Source organism: Oncorhynchus keta, chromosome 22 (genome assembly GCF_023373465.1).
Source record: "Oncorhynchus keta strain PuntledgeMale-10-30-2019 chromosome 22, Oket_V2, whole genome shotgun sequence".
NCBI classification, from domain to species: Eukaryota; Metazoa; Chordata; class Actinopteri; order Salmoniformes; family Salmonidae; genus Oncorhynchus; species Oncorhynchus keta.
The window spans coordinates 23752192-23778762 of record NC_068442.1 but is presented as its reverse complement, the minus strand read 5'-3'; the positions used below and the strand labels follow the sequence as shown (position 1 = coordinate 23778762).

Below are 26571 nucleotides of genomic sequence, written 5' to 3'. Positions count from 1 at the left end.
AAACAGGTCAACATTCACAAGGCCGCAGGGCCAGACGGATTATGAGGACGTGTACTCGTAATGTGCTGACCAACTGATGTCTTCACTGACATTTTCAACCTCGCCCTGTCTGAGTCTGTAATACCAACATGTTTCAAGCAGACTACCATAGTTCCTGTGCTCAAAAACACTAAGGTAACCTGCCTAAATGACTACCGGCCCATAGCACTCACGTCTGTGGCCATGAAATGCTTTGGAAGGCTGGTCACGGCTACAATTTGAAGATCCACAGATGATGCAATCTCTATTGCACTCCACACTGCCCTTTCCCACCTGGACAAAATGAACACCTATGTGAGAATGCTATTCATTGACTACAGCTCAGTGTTCAACATCATAGTGCCCTCAAAACTTATCACTAAGCTAAGGAGCCTGGGACTAAACAGCTCCCTCGGCAACTGGATCGTAGACTTCCTGACGGGCCTCCCCCAGGTGGTAAGGGTAGGTAACAACACATACGCTATTGTGATCCTCAACATGGTGGCGCCTCAGGGGTGCGTGCTCAGTCCTGTACTCCCTGTTCCCTCATGACTGCATGGCCAGTTGCTTGTACGGCCAACTCCAACACCATCATGAAGTTTGCTGATGACACAACAATGGTAGGCCTGATCACCGACAATGATGAGACAGACTATAGGGAGGTCACAGACCTGACCATGTTATGTAAGGACCTCTTTCTCAAAGTGATCAAGGCAAAGGAGATGATTGTGGACTACAGGAAAAAGAGGACCGAGCACACTCCCATTTTTTTATATATTTTTTTAACCTTTATTTTACTAGGCAAGTCAGTTAAGAAAAAATTCTTATTTTCAATGACAGCCTAGGAACAGTGGGTTAACTGCCTGTTCAGGAGCAGAATGACAGATTTGCACCTTGTCAGCTCAGGGATTTGAAACTTCAACCTTTCGGTTACAAGTACACCACTCTAACCACTAAGCTATCCTGCCATCCTATACATGGAGGTGTCAGAGGAAGGCCCTAAAAATCATCAAAGACTCCAGCCACCCGAGTTCTCTCTGCTACTGCAAGGCGGTATTCAAATGACTACCCAGACTATTTGCACCCCCCCCCACGCTGCTACTCTCTGCTATTAACTATGTATAGCCACTTTATCAACCCTACCTGCATGTACATAATTATCTCAATTACCTCCACACCGGTGCCCCCGCACATTGACACATTGACTCTGTACCGGTACCCATTGAAAATAGCACTGCTATTGTTATTTACTGCTGCTCTTTAATTATTTGTTTTTCTTATCTCTTACTTTTAACATTTTATAATTTTTTAGGTATTTTCTTAAAACTGCATCGTTGGTTAGGGCTTGTAAGTAAGCATTTCACTGTAAGGTCTACTACACCTGTTGTTTTCAGCGCATGTGACAAATACAATTTGATTTTAATTGGGTTATGTTTTGTAGCAATTATTGTGGCCTTTATGTATTGCCGATTGCACGATCAAGCTAGTAGTGAGTAGATATGATTGTACTTTTTCATTAGAGCCATTGGACATTAAAGATGTTCGTATCTGCCAGGATATTGTAGAATATCTAGGTTGACAAATATTCCCTGGCTTTGTAAAGACTACAGCCTGACGGGAGCACTATTTCCTTGTTCCAACCCTCGAAGGCAGGCTTTTCAAAATGGGGGCTGTAGTAGTTTACAGGTTTATGGAAGCTATGTTACCATGCACTGTCAATCCGGTATTTCTATATAATTAGCTACAACGGCTGCTTCTGTGTAACGGCTGTTGGTGGAAGAAGGTGAGGACCAAGGTGCAGCGTGGTACGTGTTCATCTTTTTTATTTGAATTGAACACTGAATAACAAAACAACAAAGAGAATGACTGAAACCCGAAACAGTTCTGTCTGGTGCAGACACAAAAACAGAAAACAACTACCCACAAAAACCCAGTGGGAAAAAGCTACCTAAGTATGTTTCTCAATCAGAGACAACGATAGACAGCTGCCTCTGATTGAGAACCACACCGGCCAAACAACAAAGAAATACAAAACATAGAAAATGAACATAGAATGCCCACCCTAGTCACACCCTGGCCTCACCAAAATATAGAATAAAAGCCTCTCTATGGCCAGGGTGTGACATTCTGATGATCCCCCCCAAAATGTAAATGTTCTTTAACATAGGAATATACATCCCCATTTATTTGAGTCGGAATACCTTGAAGAGGAGTTGAGACTGCGAGAAAAATCATTTTGAGACCAGCAAGCAGTTGCGGCAGCCTAGACCAGTTGGAATCAGAAGGGCAAATGACAAATGAGAAAGTTGTTTCGCTGTCGATAGCTAACTAGCTAGGAATATGAGGTATATTTTTACATGAGGGAGTGTTGTTCAGTACAGTAAAATTTTATTATTGGCCATAACGGGGCTTGCTAGTACCATTACAAGGCAACCTAGCCAAGTTTAGCTAGCTAGCTGTGTATTTGCTATACCTAAAATGTACTGTAGTCTAACATTATAGCTAGCTAGCAAACTAGCCTGGCTAGCCTCCGTGCCTCTCATTAGGAGCAAAACTGGATAAATGTTTGATGATTATTTCGGAGAGTAAAGGAATGACTTTGGCTTTATGACTCATATTAGTCTTGGAGTAACTGTACCTGTGTTGTAGCTAGCTTTCTAACGTGTGTCTGTGAGATGTCTCATATTCTACACCATGCTGCTACAGTAGAAATATAGACAGTACACAATGATTGCCAATGAAAGTGTAATTTTGTTTTTGTCTTTCTCTCACAGACAATACTGCTTGGATTCAAAGAAGTTGACTCTTTGTGAGATGTGAAAACAACAATCTCCCCTTGTATCAAAGTGACTCCAAACGCCTCACTGCACCACCCAAACACACAATATGCAAGTACTCCCTTTGTGGAACTGTAATATTTATTGAAAGCGTTAGTAGTATATTTTTCCTTCTATTGTATCATACATTGCCATAACTGCTGTGGAAACTCACCTTGGTCTCCAGAGCAAATAAACTTTGTCTTGAATATAAGCCATGTTTACTTATTTGCTATATTGACAGACGTATCTACTGTTTTTTTAAGTTCATACCTGTGCACTCTCCTCAAACAATAGCATGGTATTCTTTCACTGTAATAGCTACTGTGAATTGGACAGTGCAGTTAGATTAACAAGAATTTAAGTTTTCTGTCAATATCAGATATGTCTATGTCCTGGGAAATCGTCTCGTTACTTACAACCTCATGCTAATCGTATTAGCCTGCGTTAGCTCAATCCATCCCGCGGGGGACCCAACGATCCTGTAGAGGTTTAAAGTAATGATGGACTGTTGTTTGTCGTTGCTTATTTTAGCTGTTATTGCCATAATTTGGACTTATCTTCTGTATACCACCCCTACCTTGTCACAACAGAACTGATTGACTCAAACGCATTAAGAAATCAATTCCACAAATTAACAAGGCACAATTCACTAACCAATGAAGCTGGTTGAGAGAATGCCAAGAGCTGTCATCAAGGCAAATTTTTATTTTATTTTTTATTTTACCTTTATTTAACCAGGCAAGTCAGTTAAGAACACATTCTTATTTTCAATGACAGCCTGGGAACAGTGGGTTAACTGCCTGTTCAGGGGCAGAACGACAGATTTGTACCTTGTCAGCTCGGGGGTTTGAACTCACAACCTTGCGGTTACTAGTTCAACGCTCTAACCACTAGGCTACGCTGCCGCCCCTAGGGGGGCAAAGGGGGGCTACTTTGAAGAATCTCAAATATAAAATATATTTTGATTGGTTTAACACTTTTTTTGGTTACTGCATGATTCTTCCATATGTGTTATTTCATAGTTTTGATGTCTTCCCTATTATTCCAGTGAAAATAAAAAATAAAGAAAAACCCTTGAATGAGTAGGTGTGTCCAAACTTTTGACTGGTACTGTATATGTTAATAACATATTCATGGACATACTGTGTATATATAGTGAAATAGAGCAGCGGTGAAATTGACCATTAATTGCTTCGTTAGTCACTATGGCTCCGATACTGCTCTAGTGCTTCCTTAGCTCGTTATCTTTCTCAACGGTGGTATCTTTAGATCTGTGTAACTGGTTGTGAAATGACCTGAGAGTGTTGCTGTAGGACTGTCAACACTGCTCCCCTGGCCCCCGAGCCTGCTGGCCGATGCATCAGGCCCAGGTTCCTTATGTGTCTGTGGCCTGCTCTCACATTAAAGCCCCTCCTGACAGATGACACATCCTCCTTGACACACATTGCATCTTCTCCTTCACAAATCACATTTGCTCCTTCACACATATGACGCTGCTTTACCAGAGAGAAGTGTTGTGACCCAGGCTGCCCAGGTGGTGTGTGTGTGTCACAGGAGGCTGGTGAGGGGAGGATGACTCATAATAATGGCTGAAATGTTGTGAATGGAATGGTATCAAACACATGTATGTTTTTGATACCATTCCATTGATTCCATTCCAGCCATTACTGTGAGCCCGTCCTCCACAATTAAGGTGCCCGGTGCCTGTGTTTATAGGTGTCTGTAGATGACGTGCATGCCAAGGGGGGCCTTCGCCTATTTATCAATCAACACTTTTCCAGTCAACAGTCCAGAGTGGAATTCAAGAAGCCTTGACCCTTCCCTCACTACTCAAATGGCAAACCTGCTAGTCATAGCGCCTGTTTAACTTGTAGGCCAACAAGCACTTCTGTATGAGAAACACATTTATATGTAGAGCATCATCCTTTGACTGACTTTGTAATACAGTGATATACACTGGAAGTTACAACAGGAACTGTATTCCAGGATATGACTTATACAGAGTCCTGGGAATTTCCCTGATTTAGTTCAATATAAAACATATTTCCTCTTTTGCGTCAGACCCTTCTATGATCTATTTCTTCAGTGTGGGAACAATAACATAGCTCCAGCTGATCCTGCTCTGAACTTGTCATAGCTCTTAATACCCTTTTAATGTTGAGTTAATTTGTCTAGATTGCCTCAAAGCTTTTCTCTGCTCGGAATAATCACTACTCCCTAATAATCACTGCTCCCTTTAAAAGTGCAATGGAAACATTCATGATTCTGTAAACAATTCCAGTAAGAAACTACATGGTGGCTCCCCAGCACACTGGCACATCACTGTGTGATGCAGTTCTCACAAGTGCTCCGGTTTCTCCCAGTATAGGAAGGCCAGTAGAGTGACTCTCATAGTGACTGGGAAAGTCTAGTTAGTTTTATTGGTCACCTCCTCTCCAAATGAATCCATTGCAATGACTGGTCAAAACTATTAATGTTACTCATCATGCAGATGATAGGCTAGTATGAATCTGATGGAAAGCATCTTTATGCCTTTGAAAATGTGAAGTCTATTAGAAATTGTAGACCTACTCACTTAGCACCTCAATAATAAACCATGGCATCATCATCTGGTTCCTTTGGAAATGTGAGTGTTTAGATGGGGTTTTTTCTCTGCTATTTTCATTTGCACAAAAAATACACATTCTTTTCCCTACATTGTGTCCAAAGAGACATGCCAGAGACACTATTCCAACCTAAATGGGAAACTAACCCGCAGCTCGTATCAACAACCTTGACATTTGCTACAGTAGTAGAAAGGGTTGCTCCAACCTGATTGTATCTGAATGAAAATGAAGTAGTAGCCTACGTTGATATCAATGAAATCCATTATTCAGTTGTATCATATATGTTTGCTATGGTCCGTTGTATCTTGACCATAGTAAATCGTAGGCTGTTGTGTGTGAAAGAGACGATAGCAAGACAATGAGATGATTCAGTGCCTTCAGATAAACCATACTAGAGAGAAATACAGAGTTGCAATCTTTATGCTGTCAGACGCCCTCCTTCTATTACTCACATTGAGTTCAAGTGTTGGCATGCCTCAGTAAAACTCGGCCTGATGCATGTGGGCCAGTAGTGTAGTGTAGGACTCTACCTCTTCCTGTCACACAACAGAAGGATTAATGGAGCAGCGGCTGCTCATTGGTCAGATGGGACTTGACTCCAATTTGCTCCCCACAAAGAAGGCTAATGATCACCATGGCCCTGTTTACGGCATGTAACAGCCCACACAAAAGACAGGGAAACTTGGAAGGCGCTACCATTACAGTGTGGCCCTTTTCAATTAGATGGCCTTGTTGTCTTTCATTTTATCTTTATCATTGATGCCCTTGGTGGGGTATCATAGCCAAGCAGACTATCACAACTCTCTGAAGCCTCTCTCTTTGTGCTCTTTATGTTCTTTCAGCAACCAGTTTTTCGAATTAGGACTCTACAAGGGGTCAGAGAGAAATATAGCCTGTTTGGAGTTTTGAAAATGCGTACATATTTGCATTTGTGAATGTATTTTACTGTTGAGTGATTTAGTTGAGTGAGAAAATAGACATCAGTTTGTGTTGACGGAGTAAAACACGTATCCTGTCAGATCCAGATGCTCCTGATTAATTCATTATACAGTCAGTATGAGGAGCTCTGCGGCTCCCTGTGTGGGTATTTACTGGTGGTGGTGAGACGTTCTTAACCTGAGGGGCTTTCTGACATTGATACATTTTGATTATTTGTTATTCAGCACCAATGAAATATAGCACAAATATAGCACCAACAAAGCCTCTCGACAACTATAATTAAAGCAGTGGATGGGGTCTTCCAACATTATATACAGTGAGGGAAAAAAGTATTTGATCCCCTGCTGATTCTGTATGTTTGCCCACTGACAAAGAAATTATCCGACTATAATTTTAATGGTAGGTTTATTTGAACAGTGAGAGACAGAATAACAACAACAAAATCCAGAAAAATGCATGTCAAAAATGTTATAAATTGATTTGCAATTTAATGAGGGAAATAAGTATTTGACCCCCTCTCAATCAGAAAGATTTCTGGCTCCCATGTGTCTTTTATACAGGTAATGAGCTGATATTAGGAGCACTCCCTTTAAGAGTGTGCTCCTAATATCAGCTTGCTACCTGTATAAAAGACACCTGTCCGCAGAAGCAATCAATCAATCAATCAGATTCCAAACTCTCCACCATGTCCAAGACCAAAGAGCTACCCAAGGATGTCAGGGACAAGATTGTAGACTAACACAAGGCTGGAATGGGCTACAAGACCATCGCCAAGCAGCTTGGTGAGAAGGTGACAACAGTTGATGCGATTATTCGCAAATGGAAGAAACACAAAAGAACTGTCAATCTCCCACGGCCTGGGGCTCCATGCAAGATCTCACCTCGTGGAGTTGCAATGATCATGAGAACGGTGAGGAATCAGCCCAGAACTACACAGGAGGATCTTGTCAATGATCTCAAGGCAGCTGGGACCATAGTCACTAAGAAAACAATTGGTAACACACTACGCCATGAAGGACTGAAATCCTGCAGCACCCACAAGGTCCCCCTGCTCAAGAAAGCACATATACATGCCCGTCTGAAGTTTGCTAATGAACATCTGAATGATTTAGAGGACAACTGGGTGAAAGTGTTGTGGTCAGATGAGAACAAAATGCAGCTGTTTGGCATCAACTCAACTCGCTGTGTTTGGAGGAGGAGGAATGCTGCATATGACCCCAAGAACACCATCCCCACCATCAAACATGGAGGTGGAAACATTATGCTTTGGGCGTGTTTTTCTGCTCAGGGGACAGGACAACTTCACCGCATCAAAGGGACGATGGACGGGGCCATGTACGGTCAAATCTAGGGTGAGAACCTCCTTCCCTCAGCCAGGGCATTGAAAATGGGTCGTGGATGGGTATTCCAGCATGACAATGACCCGAAACACATGGCCAAGGCAACAAAGGAGTGGCTCAAGAAGAAGCACATTAATCCCATATAAATCTGTGGAGGGAGCTGAAGGTTCAAGTTGCCAAATGTCAACCTTGAAACCTTAATGACTTGGAGAAGATCTGCAAAGAGGAGTGGGACAAAATCCCTCCTGAGATATGTGCAAACCTGGTGGCCAACTATAAGAACTGTCTGACCTCTGTGATTGCCAATAAGGGTTTTGCCACCAAGTACTATGTCATGTTTTGCAAAGGGGTCAAATACTTATTTCCCTCATTAAAATACAAATCAATTTATAAACTTTTTTACATGCGTTTTTCTGGATGTTTTTGTTGTTATTCTGTATCTCACTGTTCCATAAACCTACCATTAAAATTATAGACGGATCATTTCTTTGTCAGTGGGCAAACGTACAGAATCAGCAGAGGATCAAATACTTTTTTTCCCTCACTGTATTTTATTGTATTATTATTTTTAAACATTTTGCAGTGGTGGCCAGGATTTAGCAGTGGCGGTACGCCGCCGCTAAATGCATATAGGAGAAATACTAGACAGAATTTGGATGTCTATCACGTTACATTCTGTTACTATATAGTCCTTGTCATTTGCCACACTGTCCATTTCAGTGGTTCACATCACATTAATGCTCTTGTACAGCTGCATTGTGGTTTTGTCCTGATGCTTTCACATATCATATTGGCTAAGATGTGGGCATACAAGGTAGCCAGTGTCCACTCCTGGTCTTGGCAAGTACATTAAAGATTTAATAGCCTATCATTGATCCATAGAGAGTTGAGGAGTGTTGTAGCTGTGTCCAACCATGTTTAATCACACAGGCCTCTCCTCTCCTGTGGGCATTGGTCCTTTCATTTTCTTCAAACCCCACCACAAATGGCTGGCAACAAGCTCTACTTATTCCAATTTCCTTTAATAGGGTTTTGTAGAGGACATAATTGAAAGCAGACAGGCTGTTATGTACAGTGAAAAGCAAAACATCTTATGATCAATTATGAATAAACACAAGGCCTCTTATCTCAGTGACTACTCCCACTGGGCACACCATGTCATTTCAATGTGGATAATTGGGTAATACTTGGTTGAAACGCACAGCCTATATTTTCCCTTCTCAAAAAGACAGCCAAAGGTTAGTTGAATTTCCAATATGTTATCAATATGATTTCAACCATCTAAAAGTACAACAAAATTCCAATGGAAAAACAATGTCTTATTTTTGGGTAGGTTGTCACCCAAATGTCTATCACTGAGCTTTCAATCGTTCAAAAGCAGAAGATACAGTACATCTCCTTCAAATGTTACTATTTGGTTGCGTTGACAACCAAACACAATTCAATATCACTAAATATCATTACATTTTAAATCAACCAGCTTGAAACCCTAGGCCTATATGTAACCATGAAAAACAGCCCCAGACTATTATTCGTCCTCCACCAAACTTTACAGTTGGCACTAGCATTCGGGAAGGTAGTGTTCTCCTGGCATCCGCCAAACCCAGATTAGTCCGTTGGGCTGCCAGATGGTGAAGTGTGATTCATCACTCCAGAGAATGTGTTTCCACTGCTCCAGTGTCCAATGGTGGCAAGCTTTACAACACTCCAGCCGATGATTGGCATTGCGCATGGTGATCTTAGGCTTGTGTGTGGCTGCTCAGCCATAGAAACCCATTTTATGAAGCTCCAGATGAAAAGTTATTATGAGGACGTTGCTTCCAGAGGCAGTTTGGAACTCGGTATTGAGTGTTGCAACCCGAGGACAGACGATTTTTACTCGCTGCGCACTTCAGCACTCGGTGGACCCGTTCTGTGAGCTTGTTTGGCCTACAGTACCACTTAGCAGCTGAGCCGTTGTTGCTCCTATACATTTCCACTTCACAATAACAGCACTTTCATGTGACTGGGGCAGCTCCAGCAGGGAAGGAATTTGATGAACTTACTTGTTGGAAATGATGCATCCTATGATGGTACGTTGAAAGTCAGTGAACTCTTCAGCATGGGCCATTCTTTTGTCAATGTTTGTTTATGGAGATTGCATGGCTGTGTGCTTGATTTTTTTTTACTTGTCAGGAACGGGTTTAGCTGAATGAGCCGAATCCACTCATTTGAAGGGGTGTACAAATAGTTTTGGCCATGTAGTGTATGTATGGAGATACCAGTTCTCAGGCCTTGAGGATGTTTCGTCATGAGGTGATGCCTCCAAATGAACCTGACCTCACGCATTACCTCATGCACACAGAGAAATGCATGCCTACAGGCAGAGTTAAATTATGGCTTAGTATTTTGTGAATCATTAGCAAACCATCTCTTTGTGTATTCTATTTGTTTTACCCGTAGAAACAAAAACTTTAATAACGGTCACTTTAATAATGTTTACACACTGTTTTACACACTTCATATTTATATACTGTATTCTAGTCAAGGCTCATATCATATTAAACTACCACTGTACACACCTTCTCCATTCATATACCGACCATAATGTCTCTCTACACACAATTATACAGTTGAAATCAGAAGTTTACATACACCTAAGCCAAATACATTTAAACTCAGTTTTTCACAATTCCTGACATTTAATCCTAGAAAGAATCCCCCTGTCTTAGGTCTGTTAGGATCACCACTCTATCTTACGAATGTGAAATGTCAGAAAAATATTAGAGAGAATGATTAATTTCAGCTTTTACTTCATTCATCACATTCCCAGTGGGTCAGAAGGTAGCATTGCCTTCAACAATTTAAACTTGGATCAAACGTTTCGGGTAGCCTTCCACGAGCTTCCCACAATAGGTTGGGTGAATTTTGTCCAGGTTTGTAGGCCTCCTTGCTCGCACATGCTTTTTCAGTTCTGCTCACAAGTTTTCTATAGGATTGAGGTCAGGGCTTTGTGATGGTCACTCCAATACCTTGACTTTATTGTCCTTAAACCATTTTGTTACAACTTTGGAAGTATGATTGGGGCATTGTCCATTTGGAAGACCATTTGCGACCAAGCTTTAACTTCCTGACTGATGTTTTGAGATGCTGCTTCAATATATCCACATAATTTTCCACCCTCATGGTGCTATCTATTTTGTGAAGTGCACCAGTCCCTCCTGCAGCAAAGCACCCCCACAACATGTTGCTGCCACCCCCGTGCTTCACGGTTGGGATGGTGTACTTCATCTTGCAAGCATCCCCCTTTTTCCTCCAAACATAATGATGATCATTATGGCCAAACAGTTCTATTTTTGTTTCATCAGACCAGAGGACATTTCTCCAAAATGTACAATCTTTGTCCCCATGTGCAGTTGCAAACTGTAGTCTGGCTTTCTTATGGTGGTTTTGGAGCAGTGGCTTCTTCCTTGCTGAGCGGCCTTTCAGGTTATGTCCATGTAGGACTCGTTTTACTGTGGCTATAGACACTTTTGTACCTGTCTCCTCCAGCGTCTTCACTAGGTTCTTTGCTGTTTTTCTGGGATTTGCACTTTTCTCACCAAAGTACATTCCTCTCCAGGAGACCGAACGCGTCTCCTTCCTGAGCGGTATGACGGCTGCATGGTCCCATGGTGTTTATACTTGCATACTATTGTTTGTACATGTGAACATGGTAACTTCAGGCGTTTGGAAATTGCTCCCAATGATGAACCAGACTTGTGGAGGTCTACAATTTATTTTCTGAGGTCTTGGCTGATTTCTTTAGATTTTCCCATGATGTCTAGCAAAGAGGCATTGAGTTTGAAGGTAGGCCTTGAAATACCTCCACAGGTACACCTCCAATTGACTCAAATGTTATCAATTAGCCTATCAGATGCTTCTAAAGCCATGACATAATTTTCTGGAATTTTCCAAGCTGTTTAAAGGCACAGTCAATTTAGTGACCCACTGATTGTGATACAGTGAATTATAAGTAAACAATTGTTGAAAACATGACTTGTGTCATGCACAAAGTAGATGTCCTAATCGATTTGCCAAACCTATAGTTTGTTAACAAGACATTTGTGGAGTGGTTGAATAACAAGTTTTAATGACTCCAACCTAAATGTATGGAAACTTCCCACTTCAACTGTACTTCTTTAGTTTTACTATTGCAAAGCTGTCATCAAGGCAAAGGGTGGCCACTTTGAAGAATCTCAAATATAAAATAGAATTTGATTTGTTTAACACTTTTTTGGTTAATACATGATTCCATATGTGTTATTTCATAGTTTTGATGTCTTCACTATTATTCTCCAATGTAGAAAATAGTAAAAGATAAAGAAAAACCCTTGAATGAGTAGGTGTGTCCAAACTTTTGACTGGTGCTGTATATATATATTTGCATGTACTGTTTTGTATTAATAGGTATAACTGCACTGCTGGACCTAGAAACACAATAATTTTGCTGCTCTTGCGAGAACATCTGAAAATATATGTACGCGACCAATTAAACTTGATTTGGTTTTGATTTAAATTGAAAGCAGACCCATACAAGCTGGGTGATATTATGATATAGTATTATGATATTAACTGTTGTGAAAACGCCAGTCTAATTCCCATGGAGAAGGGAGTCTTTGTCTCAGTCTGTCAGATACGATATTATTGGCCTGTTAAGAGGACAGATGATGTGTTTGTTTTGGTCCAGGTAAAGAGTGCACTCTGCTCATCTGAAAACAGACAGAAATGACCACAAGCTATGAAATTAATATACGTCCAGCCAGTTATGTCCAACAAACACAAACACAGGGAAGTGCACTCAGCCTAAAGTAGCTACTATGTAGCCAGTAGCCTTATGGCTAAAGCCTTTGTTAGTACTGAGACGTGCAAATCAAGTGTTTTTCCGAACCAATGTTCCATGATAAGGAGAGGAATCATGTGAACTGTGTTGCACTGTCTGTACACAAATGTGAATGAATGTTCTTTTGTCCATGTGTGTAGATCTCAGCTGAGCCCTTGGGGTGGTTTGACTGTATGGAGACTGATTGGCTGTCCGTCCTGGGAGGCTCGTTGTGAGGTGAAAGGTCATCATTCCGAGGCCAGAGTTGTCTGCAGTCCCGGAGAAGCTTCACTTTCACAACAGAGCACAGGTCTCCCATTTAGGGAGCCCAGACCTACAGGAAGAGAGGGAGAGAAAATAAACACGGGAGAAAAAGACGCTGTTCATGAATTCCCCCAAATCCTGAAAAACAAACAGTGTGAGTTGGCTGGCAGTCGTGAGGAGAGGAGCCATGTGGACAATAAGCATGGCCCAGCTCTGTCTCCCGGCCTTCACTCTCCTACTGGCCTACTCCTTTGTCCAAGCAGCTGCCACCGAAGACGATGTCACTCCACGACTCAGCTTCACTTACAGTAAGTGTCATCCATTGCTTTCCTTCCTGACTGTCAGAATAGCTGTGGTTCTTTATGGGAACATACAGTGGATTCGGAAAGAATTCAGACCCCTTGACTTTCCATATTTTGTTATGTTACAGACTTATTCTAAAATTGATTATATATATTTTTAAATCCTCATCAATCTACACACAATACCCCATAATGACAAAGCAAAAACAGTCTTGTAGAAATGTTTACAAATTTATAATAGAAATACCTTATAATATAACTTATAACTTATAATAGAATAGAACTTAACTTATAACTTATAATATAACTTATAATAGAAATACCTTATTTACATAAGTATTCAGACCCTTTGCTATGAGACTCGAAATTGAGCTCAGGTGCATCCGGTTTCCAATGATCATCCTTGTGATGTTTCAAAAACTTGATTGGAGTCCACCTGTGATAAATTCAATTGATTGGACATGATTTGGAAAGGCACACACATGTCAGAGCAAATGTCAGAGCACATGTCAGAGCAAAAACCAAGCCTCTATGAACAAATAGTCTGTAGAGTTCCAAGACAGGATTGTGTCGAGGCACCACCCAGACTCTTCCTAGAGCTGGCCGCCCGCCAAACTGAGCAATCGGGGGAGAAGGGCCTTGGTAAGGGAGGTGACCAAGAACCCGATGGTCACTCATACAGAGCTCCAAAGTTCCTCTGTGGAGATATGAGAACCTTCCAGAAGGACAAGCATCTCAGCAGCACTCCAACAATCAGGCCTTTATGGTTAAGTGGCCAGACGGAAGCCACTCCTCAGTAAAAGGCACATGACAGCTCACTTGGAGTTTGCCAAAATGCACCTAAAGGACTCAAACCATGAGAAACAAGATTCTCTGGCCCTACGGTGGGAGCATCATGCTGTGGGGATGTTTTTCAGTGGCAGGGAGAGTAGTCAGGATCGAGGGAAAGATGAACGGAGCAAAGTACAGAGAGACCCTTGATGAAAACCTGCTCCAGACCTCAGACAGTGGCGAAGGTTTGCCTTCCAACAGGACAAAGACCCTAAGCACACAGGCAAGACAACGCAGGAGAGGCTTCGGGACAAGTCTCTGAATGTCTTTGAGTAGCCCAGCCAGAGCCTGGACTTGAACCCAATAAAACATCTAAAAATAGCTGTGCAGCGACGCTGTACTGCTGACATAGCTTGAGATGATTGGGAGAAACATCCCAAATACAGGTGTGGCAAGCTTGTAGCGTCATCACCTAGAACAATCAAGGCTGTAATTGCTGCCTAAGATGCTTCAACAAAGTATTGAGTAAAGGGTCTGAATACTTACGTAAATGTGATATTTAAGTTTTGCAAACATTTCTAAAAAACTGTTTTTGTTGTATCAATATGGGTTATTGTGTGTAGATTGATGAGGGGAAAAAAATATTTAATCAATTTTAGATTAAGGCTGTAATGTAACAAAATATGAAAAAGTCAAGGGTTCTGAATACTTTCCGAATGCACTGTAACTCTCCTCCCTTCTGTATTCCTGTTTCTCCAGGACCAGTTGAAGGTCATAGTGTGAGAAACACAATAATTCCTTGAGTGTTGGAGAAACAAAGTGAGTGAGAGTGTGCTCTTGGTGTGCTCTCCCCACTGACCTGGGTGTGTAGATCATCCATTTACTGAAAAATGTGTAAGGCAGCCTCAGCCTGCTTCCCTCCCAGAGTTGTTGCTTGTCTATAAATAAGAGCGGGGAGTAGTGTGGGGGTGGTGTTGTGGTGGAGGTGGCTGGGATGGCCCAGGGTGTTGAGAAGAGAGGAGAGCTCTGGAGCGCTGGGGCTCAGGCAGGGCTTTGAGGAATATACGACATGGACAGTAACGCTTGGCAAGGTGTTGATGAACTGATGGATGGGAGCAGGGCTGTTCCTCTCTAACCGGCTCTGTGGAGGAGCTCAGTGTGTTCTCAGTGGGACACACCGTGGTGGAGCACAACATTGACATAACTTCCATGCTCACGGAAAGTCGCTGGTATTTCAGGACAGTGCCTCACACCCTTTGAATGTTATCCTGCTGAAAAGGAGAGAAAGCATATTCTGCATGGTCTTAGTGATATATTGTTACTCAGTACAAGATACTGTACTATGTAACCTATTGTGAGAATTATGCTCTTGTCAGTGATTTTACATTTAGCTTATGTTTCCATTGATTAACTTCCACTGTCATTGTGCAACATTTCAATACATTTCACTGACAGTTGATCGCAAAATTTAAACGAACATTCATGATGGCTCAGCAGTACGAAAAGTTTCCAATCCATGCATTTGACTCTGTGTGTTACTCAGTGTGTCTAGACCTTGATGGCAGTAAAGCCAGCTAAATCCCAGGGCATGAATGGCAGTTCCATCAGGGTGGGTCTATCAAGCCATAGCAGGTCAGAGGTAGTTACAACATGAACCAGGTCATTGTACTCAGTCTTACTCAGGACAATATCACACACAGAGTTTCCATCAACAGGGAGGTATTGCTCTTCTGGAGTCGTCCTTTTAACTTGTTAGGGCAGTGGTCCCGTGGTGGGAACATATATCAGCGGAAATTTCAAGTACGCCACCTATAGTTTTTGATAAAACTCAAACTTTCATTAAAATGCACATACAATATACTGAATTAAAGCTACACTCGTTGTGAATCTAGTTACCGAGTCAGATTTGTAAAATGCTTTTCGGCGAAAGCATGAGAAGCTATTATCTGATAGCATGTATCCCCCAAATACTGCACCGTCACCTAACGACAGATTTTGCGATAGCCGGGGGCTACTCAGAACGCAGAAATAAAATATAAAACATTCATTACCTTTGACGAGCTTCTTTCTTGGCACTCCTAGATGTCCCATAAACATAATTTTGGGTCTTTTTTAGATTAAATCGGTCCATATATAGCCTCGATATCGATCTATGAACACTGTGTGAACAACGGAAAAAAATAGCGTTTTATAACGTAACGTCATTTTTTTAAATTAAAAAAGTCGACGATAAACTTTCACAAAACACTTCGAAATACTTTTGTAATGCAACTTTAGGTATTAGTACACGTTAATAAGTGATACAATTGATCACGAGGCGATGTCAATTCTTATAGGTGTCCTTATTGAAATACTGTCCTGAGAAATCTCAACCAAAACATCCGGTCGGAGACCGGAGGGAATCGGTTCCCTTGATTCGGTTTGACCAAGAAACAAAGCCCAGGCAAATGACAAGACTCTAGACAACGTGTGGAAGCTGTAGGTACTGCAACCTCAGCCCTATTTAATCCGGTTCACCTATAACAATTCCTGGAAGTCGCGCATGGATATTGTTTTCCATTTTCAGTGATCAGATTTTCCTGCACTTTTCGATGAAACGCACGTTCTGTTATAGTCACAGCCGTGATTTAACCAGTTTTAGAAACGTCTGAGTGTTTTCTATCCACACATACTAATCATATGCATATACTATATTCCTGGCATGAATAGCAGGGCGCTGAAATGTTGTGCGATTTTTAACAAAAAGCTGCGAAAAGCTGCTTAAATTCTCGACATCCAAGATGAACTTACACCGTATTTTTTAAAAATCTTCAAAACACATCTTTATTCAGTGCAGTGCATTAAACTAATAAGCGTAGGGATTATGCTTTCTCATCTGATTTCAATATGGCTCCAGATTTGTGGTTTTGGAAGAAGGAAGCAAATGATATGTAATGGCAATACAGCCCAGTTGTCAACATACTAATGCTCTGCCAGGTTTGATGAGCGTGTGCACATAATGCTAAAGCTATGGATGGCTCCCATGCCCTTTGGTGTGAACCATTCATAAAGTGATTTACCACCCAATTCTTCACGGTTCACATGGTCTCCGGTCTTACAGACCATTTGGGGGGCAGGGGGTCCAGCTCTATTGAGGGCAGTATTAGAAATCCTAGCTATAATTTTCATTAATCTGTAACATTTTTTGTTTTCATAGGAGGACAAAAGCTTTATGGCTATTTGCATGGGATAGTAGTGATGCAAGACAGCAAATGCAGGAATAGGGTTAGTTTACTGTTGATCCCAATTATCTGTTGATCCCAATCAGCCTATAGTCTTTATGCACATACTGGCATAGAAACAGTGTGCTCAGATTCCGTTGTCATAATATCTTCGCCTACAATAGTGTAAGCCACTGTGTTCTCCTCTGAGGCCAAGGGAAGATTGAAATGGGTCACGGAGCCCTCAGCTTGGAGCCCTGCCTGCCTGCCTGTCCCAGCCTGCATCCTGGCTTTCTCTTGGTGGACCTCTATAGTCTCAGGTCATCTCTCTCACCTGCCAGCCTTCATAAAGCCCCCAGCACGGCCCTGACGGAGCATTTCATAACAGCATAAACCATCAATCACTACCTGAAAAGGTCCTTTCAGTCCCTTCACACTTCTCTTTGGGCTGGAAAAAAATATCTGCTTTTAGGGTGAATCACTAATCTTCAATGAACACTACAAAACATATAAGACCTAAATGTCACTTTCCTAGTCAGTCATGTCAAGATGTGTACATTATGTCAAGATGCGTACATTATGTCAAGATGCGTACATTATGTCAAGATGCGTACATTATGTCAAGATGTGTACATTATGTCAAGATGCGTACATTATGTCAAGATGCCTACATTATGTCAAGATGCGTACATTATGTCAAGATGCGTACATTATGTCAAGATGCGTACATTATGTCAAGATGCCTACAATATGTCAAGATGCCTACATTGTCAATATGCCTACATAATGTCAAGATGCCTACATTATGTCAATATGCGTACATTATGTCAAGATGCCTACATTATGTCAAGATGCCTACATTGTCAATATGCCTACATAATGTCAAGATGCCTACATTATGTCAAGATGCCTACATTATGTCAAGATGCGTACATTATGTCAAGATGCGTACATTATGTCAAGATGCGTACATTATGTCAAGATGCCTACATTATGTCAAGATGCGTACATTATGTCAAGATGCCTACATTATGTCAAGATGCGTACATTATGTCAAGATGCGTACATTATGTCAAGATGCCTACATTATGTCAAGATGCGTACATTATGTCAAGATGCCTACATTATGTCAAGATGCGTACATTATGTCAAGATGCCTACATTATGTCAAGATGCGTACATTATGTCAAGATGCCTACATTATGTCAAGATGCGTACATTATGTCAAGATGCCTACATTATGTCAAGATGCCTACATTATGTCAAGATGCCTACATTATGTCAAGATGCCTACATTATGTCAAGATGCGTACATTATGTCAAGATGCCTACATTATGTCAAGATGCCTACATTATGTCAAGATGCCTACATTATGTCAAGATGCCTACATTATGTCAAGATGCCTACATTATGTCAAGATGCCTACATTATGTCAAGATGCGTACATTATGTCAAGATGCCTACATTATGTCAAGATGCCTACATTATGTCAAGATGCCTACATTATGTCAAGATGCGTACATTATGTCAAGATGCGTACATTATGTCAATATGCCTACATCATGTCAAGCTGCCTACATTGTCAATATGCCTACATCATGTCAAGATGCCTACATTATTTAATTTAATTCTTTTAATTTTACCTTTATTTAACCAGGCAAGTCAGTTAAGAACACATTCTTATTTTCAATGACGGCCTGGGAACAGTGGGTTAACTGCCTGTACAGGGGCAGAACGACAGATTTGTACCTTGTCAGCTCGGGGGTTTGAACTCGAAACCTTCCGGTTACTAGTCCAACGCTCTAACCACTAGGCTACGCTGCCGTCAAGATGCCTATATTATGTCAAGATTCTGGACATAGGCCAAGTTTCTATCTTCTCACTTGTCTGTCTGTACTCTGTAGGTTGTGTTTTTTGGTTTAGAAAACCATTGTTACAGAAGCATCCATTGGGAATGATCCATAAACCCATTCAGTCATTATGTAAAGCTGTAAGTGAATTAGTATCACATTACTGGACATCATACTGCAGTTTTGCCACTGTTCTACTGATGAGCCATGTTTTTCTCAATGGGGTCAACGTAAGGAAACAGCCTACTTTAATAACAATGGGAGTGACTTCCAGCTCTTAAAACGTTGAGAGGTTCAGTAGTAAAAGGAACTGACTGTCTGCTCATGATACAGTTACAGTCATATAAATGTTTACCAGCTGCAGCACTGAACCTGACAGGGAAATGATGTGGTCCCACTGACATTTAAACAACCTACACAGATCTGTTTCTATGGAATAGGCAAATGTTTGTGTCCAGTAGTGATATATTTTCCATTGGTTAAGCAAACACCTTCATGAAGAGAAAACAAAGTGGCCATGTTGATAGGGATGCTGATTGCCAGTGGCCTGACGATGGAAGCTGCCTTTGCCTGCTAACATCGGTGCCGGTGTGATTACATTTTCTAGGCTCCCTGCAAAAGGGCTGTGTCACTCTTTGTTTATTGTATCAAAGCAACACTTCGTGCCATGACCATTGGGGACCTAGGCCTTACAGAACCAGGCTGACTCCTCTCTTCTCTTCTCCATCTGCCCCTCAGTCCTGTCTGTTTGTATGTGAGCCTTCGTGACTTCATGACTGCATGCCTTATGATTCTGGTGCGCTCAGACCAACCAGGCCCTCCCCAGTCCCTCGTCAGGCCCAGCAGCAGCAACATTTCCCTGGACAGCCTTTCTCTCCTCTCCCCTCCCCCACCATCCCTCCGATCTGCCTTCCGCCTCAATGGAGAGGCTAATCTTCCATGAATATTGAATGGGGATTTGTGTGTGTTATGGTGTGAACATAGATCTGGTTCTCATTATGCGCCTATCAGGACGGATCATGGGTTCAGGGAGGCGATACTACATCTGCTTTGCTCTCTTCTTTTGTTCCTGGCTTTAATGCAGACCATGCCGAAGAGCTTAGAGTGCTAGAATGCTATTTAAAGGGACACCTATAAGCGGTTTATGTTGGCTCTAGGTGCCTGTCGATCTATTCAGCCCTCTGTTTGTTAAATCCAGTGCGGCCAGTCATGGTATAGGTCAGCATATAGCGGCCATGCCTACAGCACTAATAATTAAGAAGATCATTCATTTGAAAGCACATAATGTATATCAGAATGTGCTTTGTTCTTGTCCTGTAGGACTGTGATTAGGCCTGTTGAGCCACTCACGTTGAAGTGATTGAAAATGACTACCAAGAATGTATGTACAGTATAGTTGCACAATGTAGCTACTATACCGTAATCTTCTTTAAGTATGCATGAAATGGTCTCCATGCCTGTGGACTGTGTTGTTACGGGAGGGGTTTGGCCGTAGGTACTTAGACACGCTCCACTAGACCACAGCCCCATGGCAGAGACGGGGACGGGGGAATGTTTGGTATACTCAGTGTATACAATCCATGAAAAGAGTGACCATGTGTGAAAACATGCTGTTTTACCTGTTCATGCTCAAATCTGCTAGATGTTGCAGCACACTGGTATCTGTTTGTTTAAATCAAATCTAATTATATTGGTCAAGTACACATATTTTGCAGATGTAAATGCAGGTGCAGTGAAATGCTTATGTTTCTAGATCCAACAGTGCAGTAATACCTAACAGTACAAAACAATACACACAAATCCCCCCCCCCAAAAAATAAGAAATTAAGAAATATCAGAACGAGTCCGAAATTAATATACATAAGTATGGACAGCATATGAGTAGAAAATGTGTGTACAGCAGTAGTTCTATAGGATGAGCCATGACTAGAATACAGTATATACAGTCCCTTCGGAAGGCATCATGCCCCTTTACTTTTTCCACATTTTGTTTCGTTACAGCCTGAATTTAACATTGAGTCAATAAGAATTCAACCCCTTTGTTATAGCGGACCAAAAAACGGCATTTAGCTGTGACTGTGTTCATGATACAGCAAAGCCTCTTGTGCCTTATTGCTTAATTAACATGATTGTTGAATAACTACCTCATCTCTGTACCCCACACATAAAGTCATCTGTAAGGTCCCTCAATCGAGTAGTGAAATTTAAGCACAGATACAGCCACACAACCGGGGAGGTTTTTCAATGCCTCACATAGAAGGGAACCTATTGGTAGATGTGTAAAAAATCAAATAAAAAAGCAGACACTGAATATCCCTTTGAGCATGGTGAAGTTATTAATTTGGCTTTGAATGGTGTATCAATATACCCAGCCACTGCAAAGATACAGGCATCCTTCCTAACTCTGTTGCCGGAGAGGAAGGAAACTTCTCAGAGATTTCACCATGAGGCCAATGGTGATTTTAAAACAGTTACAGAATTTAATGGCTGTGATAAGAGAAAACTGAGGATGGATCAAGAACATTGTAGTTACTCCACAATACTAACCTGAATGACAGAGTGAAAAGAAGGAAGCCTGTACAGAATAACAAATATTCCAAAACATGCATCCGGTTTGCAACAAGGCACTTAAGTAATACTGCACAAAATGTGGCAAAGAAATGAACTTTTTGTCCTGAATACAAGCGTTATGTTTGTGGAAAATCCAACACAACACATGACTGAGTACCACTCATATTATTTTAAGCATGGTGGTGGCTGTATCATGTTATGGCTATGTTTCTCATCGACAAGGACTACGGAGTTATTTTAGGATAAAAATAAATAGAATACAACCATAAGCATAGGCAAAATCCTAGAAGATCAAGTCTGATTGATCAACTTTTAGTCTGCTTTCCAACAGACACTGGGAGGTGAATTCACCTTTCAGCAGGACAATAACCTAAAACACAAGGCCAAATCTACACCTGAGTTGCTTACCAACATTGGATGTTCCTGAGCGGCCCAGTTACAGTTTTGACTTAAATCGGCTTGGAAATCTATGGCAAGACTTGAAAATGGCTGTCTAGCAATGATCAACAATCAACTTGACAGAGTTTGAATCATTTTTGAAAGAATAATGTGCAAATATTGTACAATCCAGGTGTGCAAGCCTCTTAGAGACTTACCCAAAAAGACAGCTGTAATCGCCGCCGAAGGTGCTTCTACAAAGTATTGACTCAGTGGTGTGAATACTTATGTCGATGAGATATTTCTGTATTTAATTTTCAATAGATTTGTGAAAGTTTATAAAAACATGTTTTCACTTAGCCATTATGGGGTATTGTGTGCAGATAGGTGAGGGGAAAAATATATTTAATCAATTTTTTATTCATGTTGTACACAACAATTGGTGGAATAAGTAAAGGGGTATAAACACTTTCTGAAGACACGTTGCATGGGTAAAAGAGTATGTAAACATTATTAAAGTGACCAGTGTTCAATGCTGCTAAATACTAATTGAGTATATGTAAACTTCTGACCCACTGGAATTGTGATACAGTGAATTATAAGTGAAATAATCTGTTTGTAAACAATTGTTGGAAAAATTACTTGTGTCATGCAAGTATGCAACTATATGTATGTAAACTTACAACTTCAACTGTACACAGGGCAGCAGTCTCTAAGTTGCAGGGTAGAGTACCGTGTGGTAACAGTGACTTAAGGTTCAGGGCAGGGTACTGGGCCTGCTAGTGGTGGCTATTTAACAGTCTGATGGCTGGAGATTGAAGCTGTTTGTTCGTCTCTCGGTCTGTCTCCGCCTTCTAGATGGTAGCGGGGTGAACAGGCCGTGGCTCGGGTGACTGAGGTTCATTATAAAGAGGAGAACATTGATGTTGATGTTGCTAGTGTTTATGAGACCCAGCCACTTTCTCCAGTCCACCAGGGAGCTAGCTGCTCATAAATCACCCTGGACAGGCCTTGTTTTGAAAACACCCTCCTTGCTGCTCCTCCTCCACCCTCATCTCCTAACCTGTGTTGTGGGGAGGGACTCCTCAACACACTGTATAGTCTAGTCTGGTGCTCCACTCAGCATGTAGCCTAGTTCTGCCGCCAGCCTGTTCAGCCCCCTGCTGTCCTCTCACACCAAGGACTCTGACTACATGGTGCTGATGCTCAGCCTCTCCCCATAGTGCAGCAGAGGTCCTGAGCCTGAGCGCCTGAGGCCACGGCTGGTTTACATTGTGGAGTGGAGCACCATATTGAAGGGTCAGCAGCAACACTCAGCAGCATATAGCAGCATGATCTCTCTGACCAGCAGAACAGATCCTGGATCATAGGAGGGCAACATTATTTTCCTGCAGGAATGAGTTTAATTATAGCCGAGCCACACTGTTGTTTGCTAATTGCAGGCTGTACCAATTCTGAAAACACTGAGCAGTTTCATTCTTTCTCCCAATAAATGTTACTATGGTTCCCATGAAACCTGTTGCGCCCCTCTTTGCCTAATGAAGCTATTAATTAGGCAAAATTAATTGTTCTGTAGATGCCTATTGAGTTCTATGATACTGCATTTTCACACCATTAATATGCACATCTTCATTGAATTGTTGTGGTAACCAACATCCTCTTCACATAGATTGTGTATAAACTTGCCAGAATTCTCAGCATCACCATGTTTTGTTCATGCCACCATTTGTGAGCTCTAGCCTATCTCCTGCTAACCACAGCGAGCCAAGACCCAAGCCCTTCCCTAAACAAACAGCTGAGTCACAGAGTGCCTAATGAATCTCCTGGTGGATCTGATGTCTGCCCCTTTCTCTGCCTCTGCTCTACCACGGCCATGCACCATTCTACTAATCATAGTTCATGTTGCTTTCTCACCTCCGCAGCATACTACTCATGCAAGATGCCAGGTCCCAGAGCATTGGGTTGACTCAGTTCCCACTCTAGGTCAACTGATGTCATGTGTGCCTCCACAATGAGCAAGGTCTATGGTGGGTTTTTGTCTTCCTCCTGTTTGTCCACAGAGAATATGATTAGATGGGATGATAGGGGAAGTTGTGAACTGACGTTGTTCCTTGCTCAGTCTGTCCCCATTGGGAAAGTGGTTTCTAGAAAGCGGGAAGAGCTGCTCAGTTCTAACTGTGTTAGGGGTTCCTGGTACTGTTTCCCAAGAGTTGGGGTGTGACCACTTCCTCTGTGAGTATCTGTTCTTCTACATTGGGTCAGATCCAACTGAAAAAGAACATGACTAAAAGTAACCGCCTGGTTTTAGTGTGCACAAAGTCAAAACAGAGGATCCTGTAAGAACAAGTATGGTGATGACACAGATTTCTGTGTGTGTCTGCGTGCTGATAGACACATGAGATAGGTATGGAGATGTGAGATGAAAAGACAGAGAGTGTTTCTGATACAGGTGGAGCAGAAAGACTCGGAGACATATGAAACACCATTGAGCCCCTCTGTCCTCTTTGGTCTGGCTGTGGTGAAATAATCTCACTGCCATCCACCCCCTTGCTTCTACCTAACCTCTCTTTTAAACCCCACCATGACTTCACCTTCCAAAGCTTATAGCCTAATCCTTGATAAACCCCACTCACTCAGCATACTCCCACTACAGACTCCGACTCTTAACACAAAGCAAAAGTTAGTGTTTTTAAGTTCTGGTATCTGTGTCCAACCTATTTGATTGGACTTTCTGGACAGATATCTTTCATGCATGTGTTCAATACTGACAGAGTTTTCTCCCATGGCTTTCACAATATAGCTATCCTTTTTAGGCTAAATCCCAGTTACCTATGAATAGATAGGCCTGATCACCTGCTTACAATTAATTGTTCCTGAGATATGTCCAAAGTGGCCTGTGTATGTACATCTTTGGATCATCTTAATGAAAACCCCATAAGCTCTTGAATCTTGTGGAGGCCCTGTTAGTTTATGTAGTTCCTCAGACATGTTTTGTATGGCATGTGGTGCTGCTGAGACCCTGCTCTAGTGTGTTTTGGTTGTGGAGGTGTGCTCTGTCTTATTGTGAGTAATAGGTTCAGCTCCATCAGGCTGTAATTGTGGCTGTGGGGCTGTGCTCAGGTCTCTGCTGCTGATACGCTTGTTCTGCCCTGCTTACAGAAGGCACAGCCCTTTTGTCCATAGTGGCCTCCTGCTGCCAATGCCATAGAAGTATCTTCATGTGTCCCTCCACAGGAGAATCTAGGCCATGTTTATAGACAGACTGCTAGAAATGGGACATCAGACATCCCGTTCAAGATGCACCAAAAGGGCATGCTGCCTGATCTCAATGAAGAGGGATGAGATTGTTTCCAGGTCATCTGCTGTTATGACAGGCACCAAATGAATGACTGTTTGAACAGACAGCGTATCTTATTGCAGCTATAGAGAGCTGTCACTTATTTTAGCCTAATCTATTTGCTCAAATAATGCAGGTCTGAATTGTGAGGAAGGGTGAGGATTTGAGGAATGGAAAGAGTACTCATCATATTTTTCTCCTGTCTCTTTTTCCCCACTCAAGGCCTCTGTTAGGATGCTGGTGTTGTTGGCTCTGCCAGTGGCCATCACTGTTTCCAGCTAGTTCTGCATCATTGAAGTAAACAATAACAACATTTGTCTCTAATGGGGAATGCATACTTTAAACTCCTCAACCCACAAATATGAAAGCCAACACCCCTTCAAAGGAGAGGCCATTTAGTGAATCAGGGTGCTACTGTAGATGAATGCCCTACAAAATGAAGCACTTGGATCTCCCTGACTGAACGACAGATTACTCCACATTTCAAATCAAATCAAAATCAAATCAAACTTTGTTTGCCACATGTGCCGAATACAACAAGTATACAGTCGTGGCCAAAAGTTTTGACAATGACACAAATATAAATTTTCACAAAGTCTACTGCCTCAGTTTGTATGATGGCAATTTGCATATACTCCAGAATGTTATGAAGAGTGATCAGATGAATTGCAATTAATTGCAAAGTCCCTCTTGCCATGCAAGAGGTCCTGTGGCTTGCTGGACTTTCTTGGGTGCCCTGAAGCCTTCTTCACAACAGTTGAACCGCTCTCCTTGAAGTTCTTGATGATCCGATAAATGGTTGATTTCGGTGCAATCTTACTGGCAGCAATAATATGACGGCACGTGTTTCCTTGCAGGTAACTATGGTTGACAGGGGAAGAACAATGATTCCAAGCACCACCCTCCTTTTGAAGCTTCCAGTCTGTTGTGTGAGTGTTGACGAGGACAAGGCTGGAGATCACTCTGTCATGCTGATTGAGTTCGAATAACAAACTGGAAGCTCCAAAAGGAGGGTGGTGCTTGGAATCATTGTTCTTCCCCTGTCAACCATAGTTACCTGCAAGGAAACACGTGCCGTCATCGTTGCTTTGCACAAAAAGGGCTTCACAGGCAAGGATATTGCTGCCAGTAAGATTGCACCGAAATCAACCATTTATCGGATTTTTAAATTTTTTAAAAGATTTATTTCACCTTTATTTAACCAGGTAGGCTGGTTGAGAACAAGTTCTCATTTGCAACTGCGACCTGGCCAAGATAAAGCATAGCAGTGTGAACAGACAACACAGAGTTACACATGGAGTAAACAATTAACAAGTCAATAACACAGTAGAAAAA

General features: G+C 41.8%; 1 protein-coding gene across 1 annotated transcript in view; it reads left to right on the top strand.

The window, feature by feature from the left end:
• Positions 1–26571, top strand: part of LOC118401188 (semaphorin-4B-like) — a 93705-nt gene that overhangs the window by 30821 nt on the left and 36313 nt on the right. Inside the window, exon 2 of the mRNA XM_052474929.1 lies at positions 12724–13134. Within this exon, the coding sequence (XP_052330889.1) occupies positions 13014–13134 (121 nt within the window). The 5' untranslated portion in view covers positions 12724–13013. The remainder of the gene's footprint in view (positions 1–12723; positions 13135–26571) is intronic.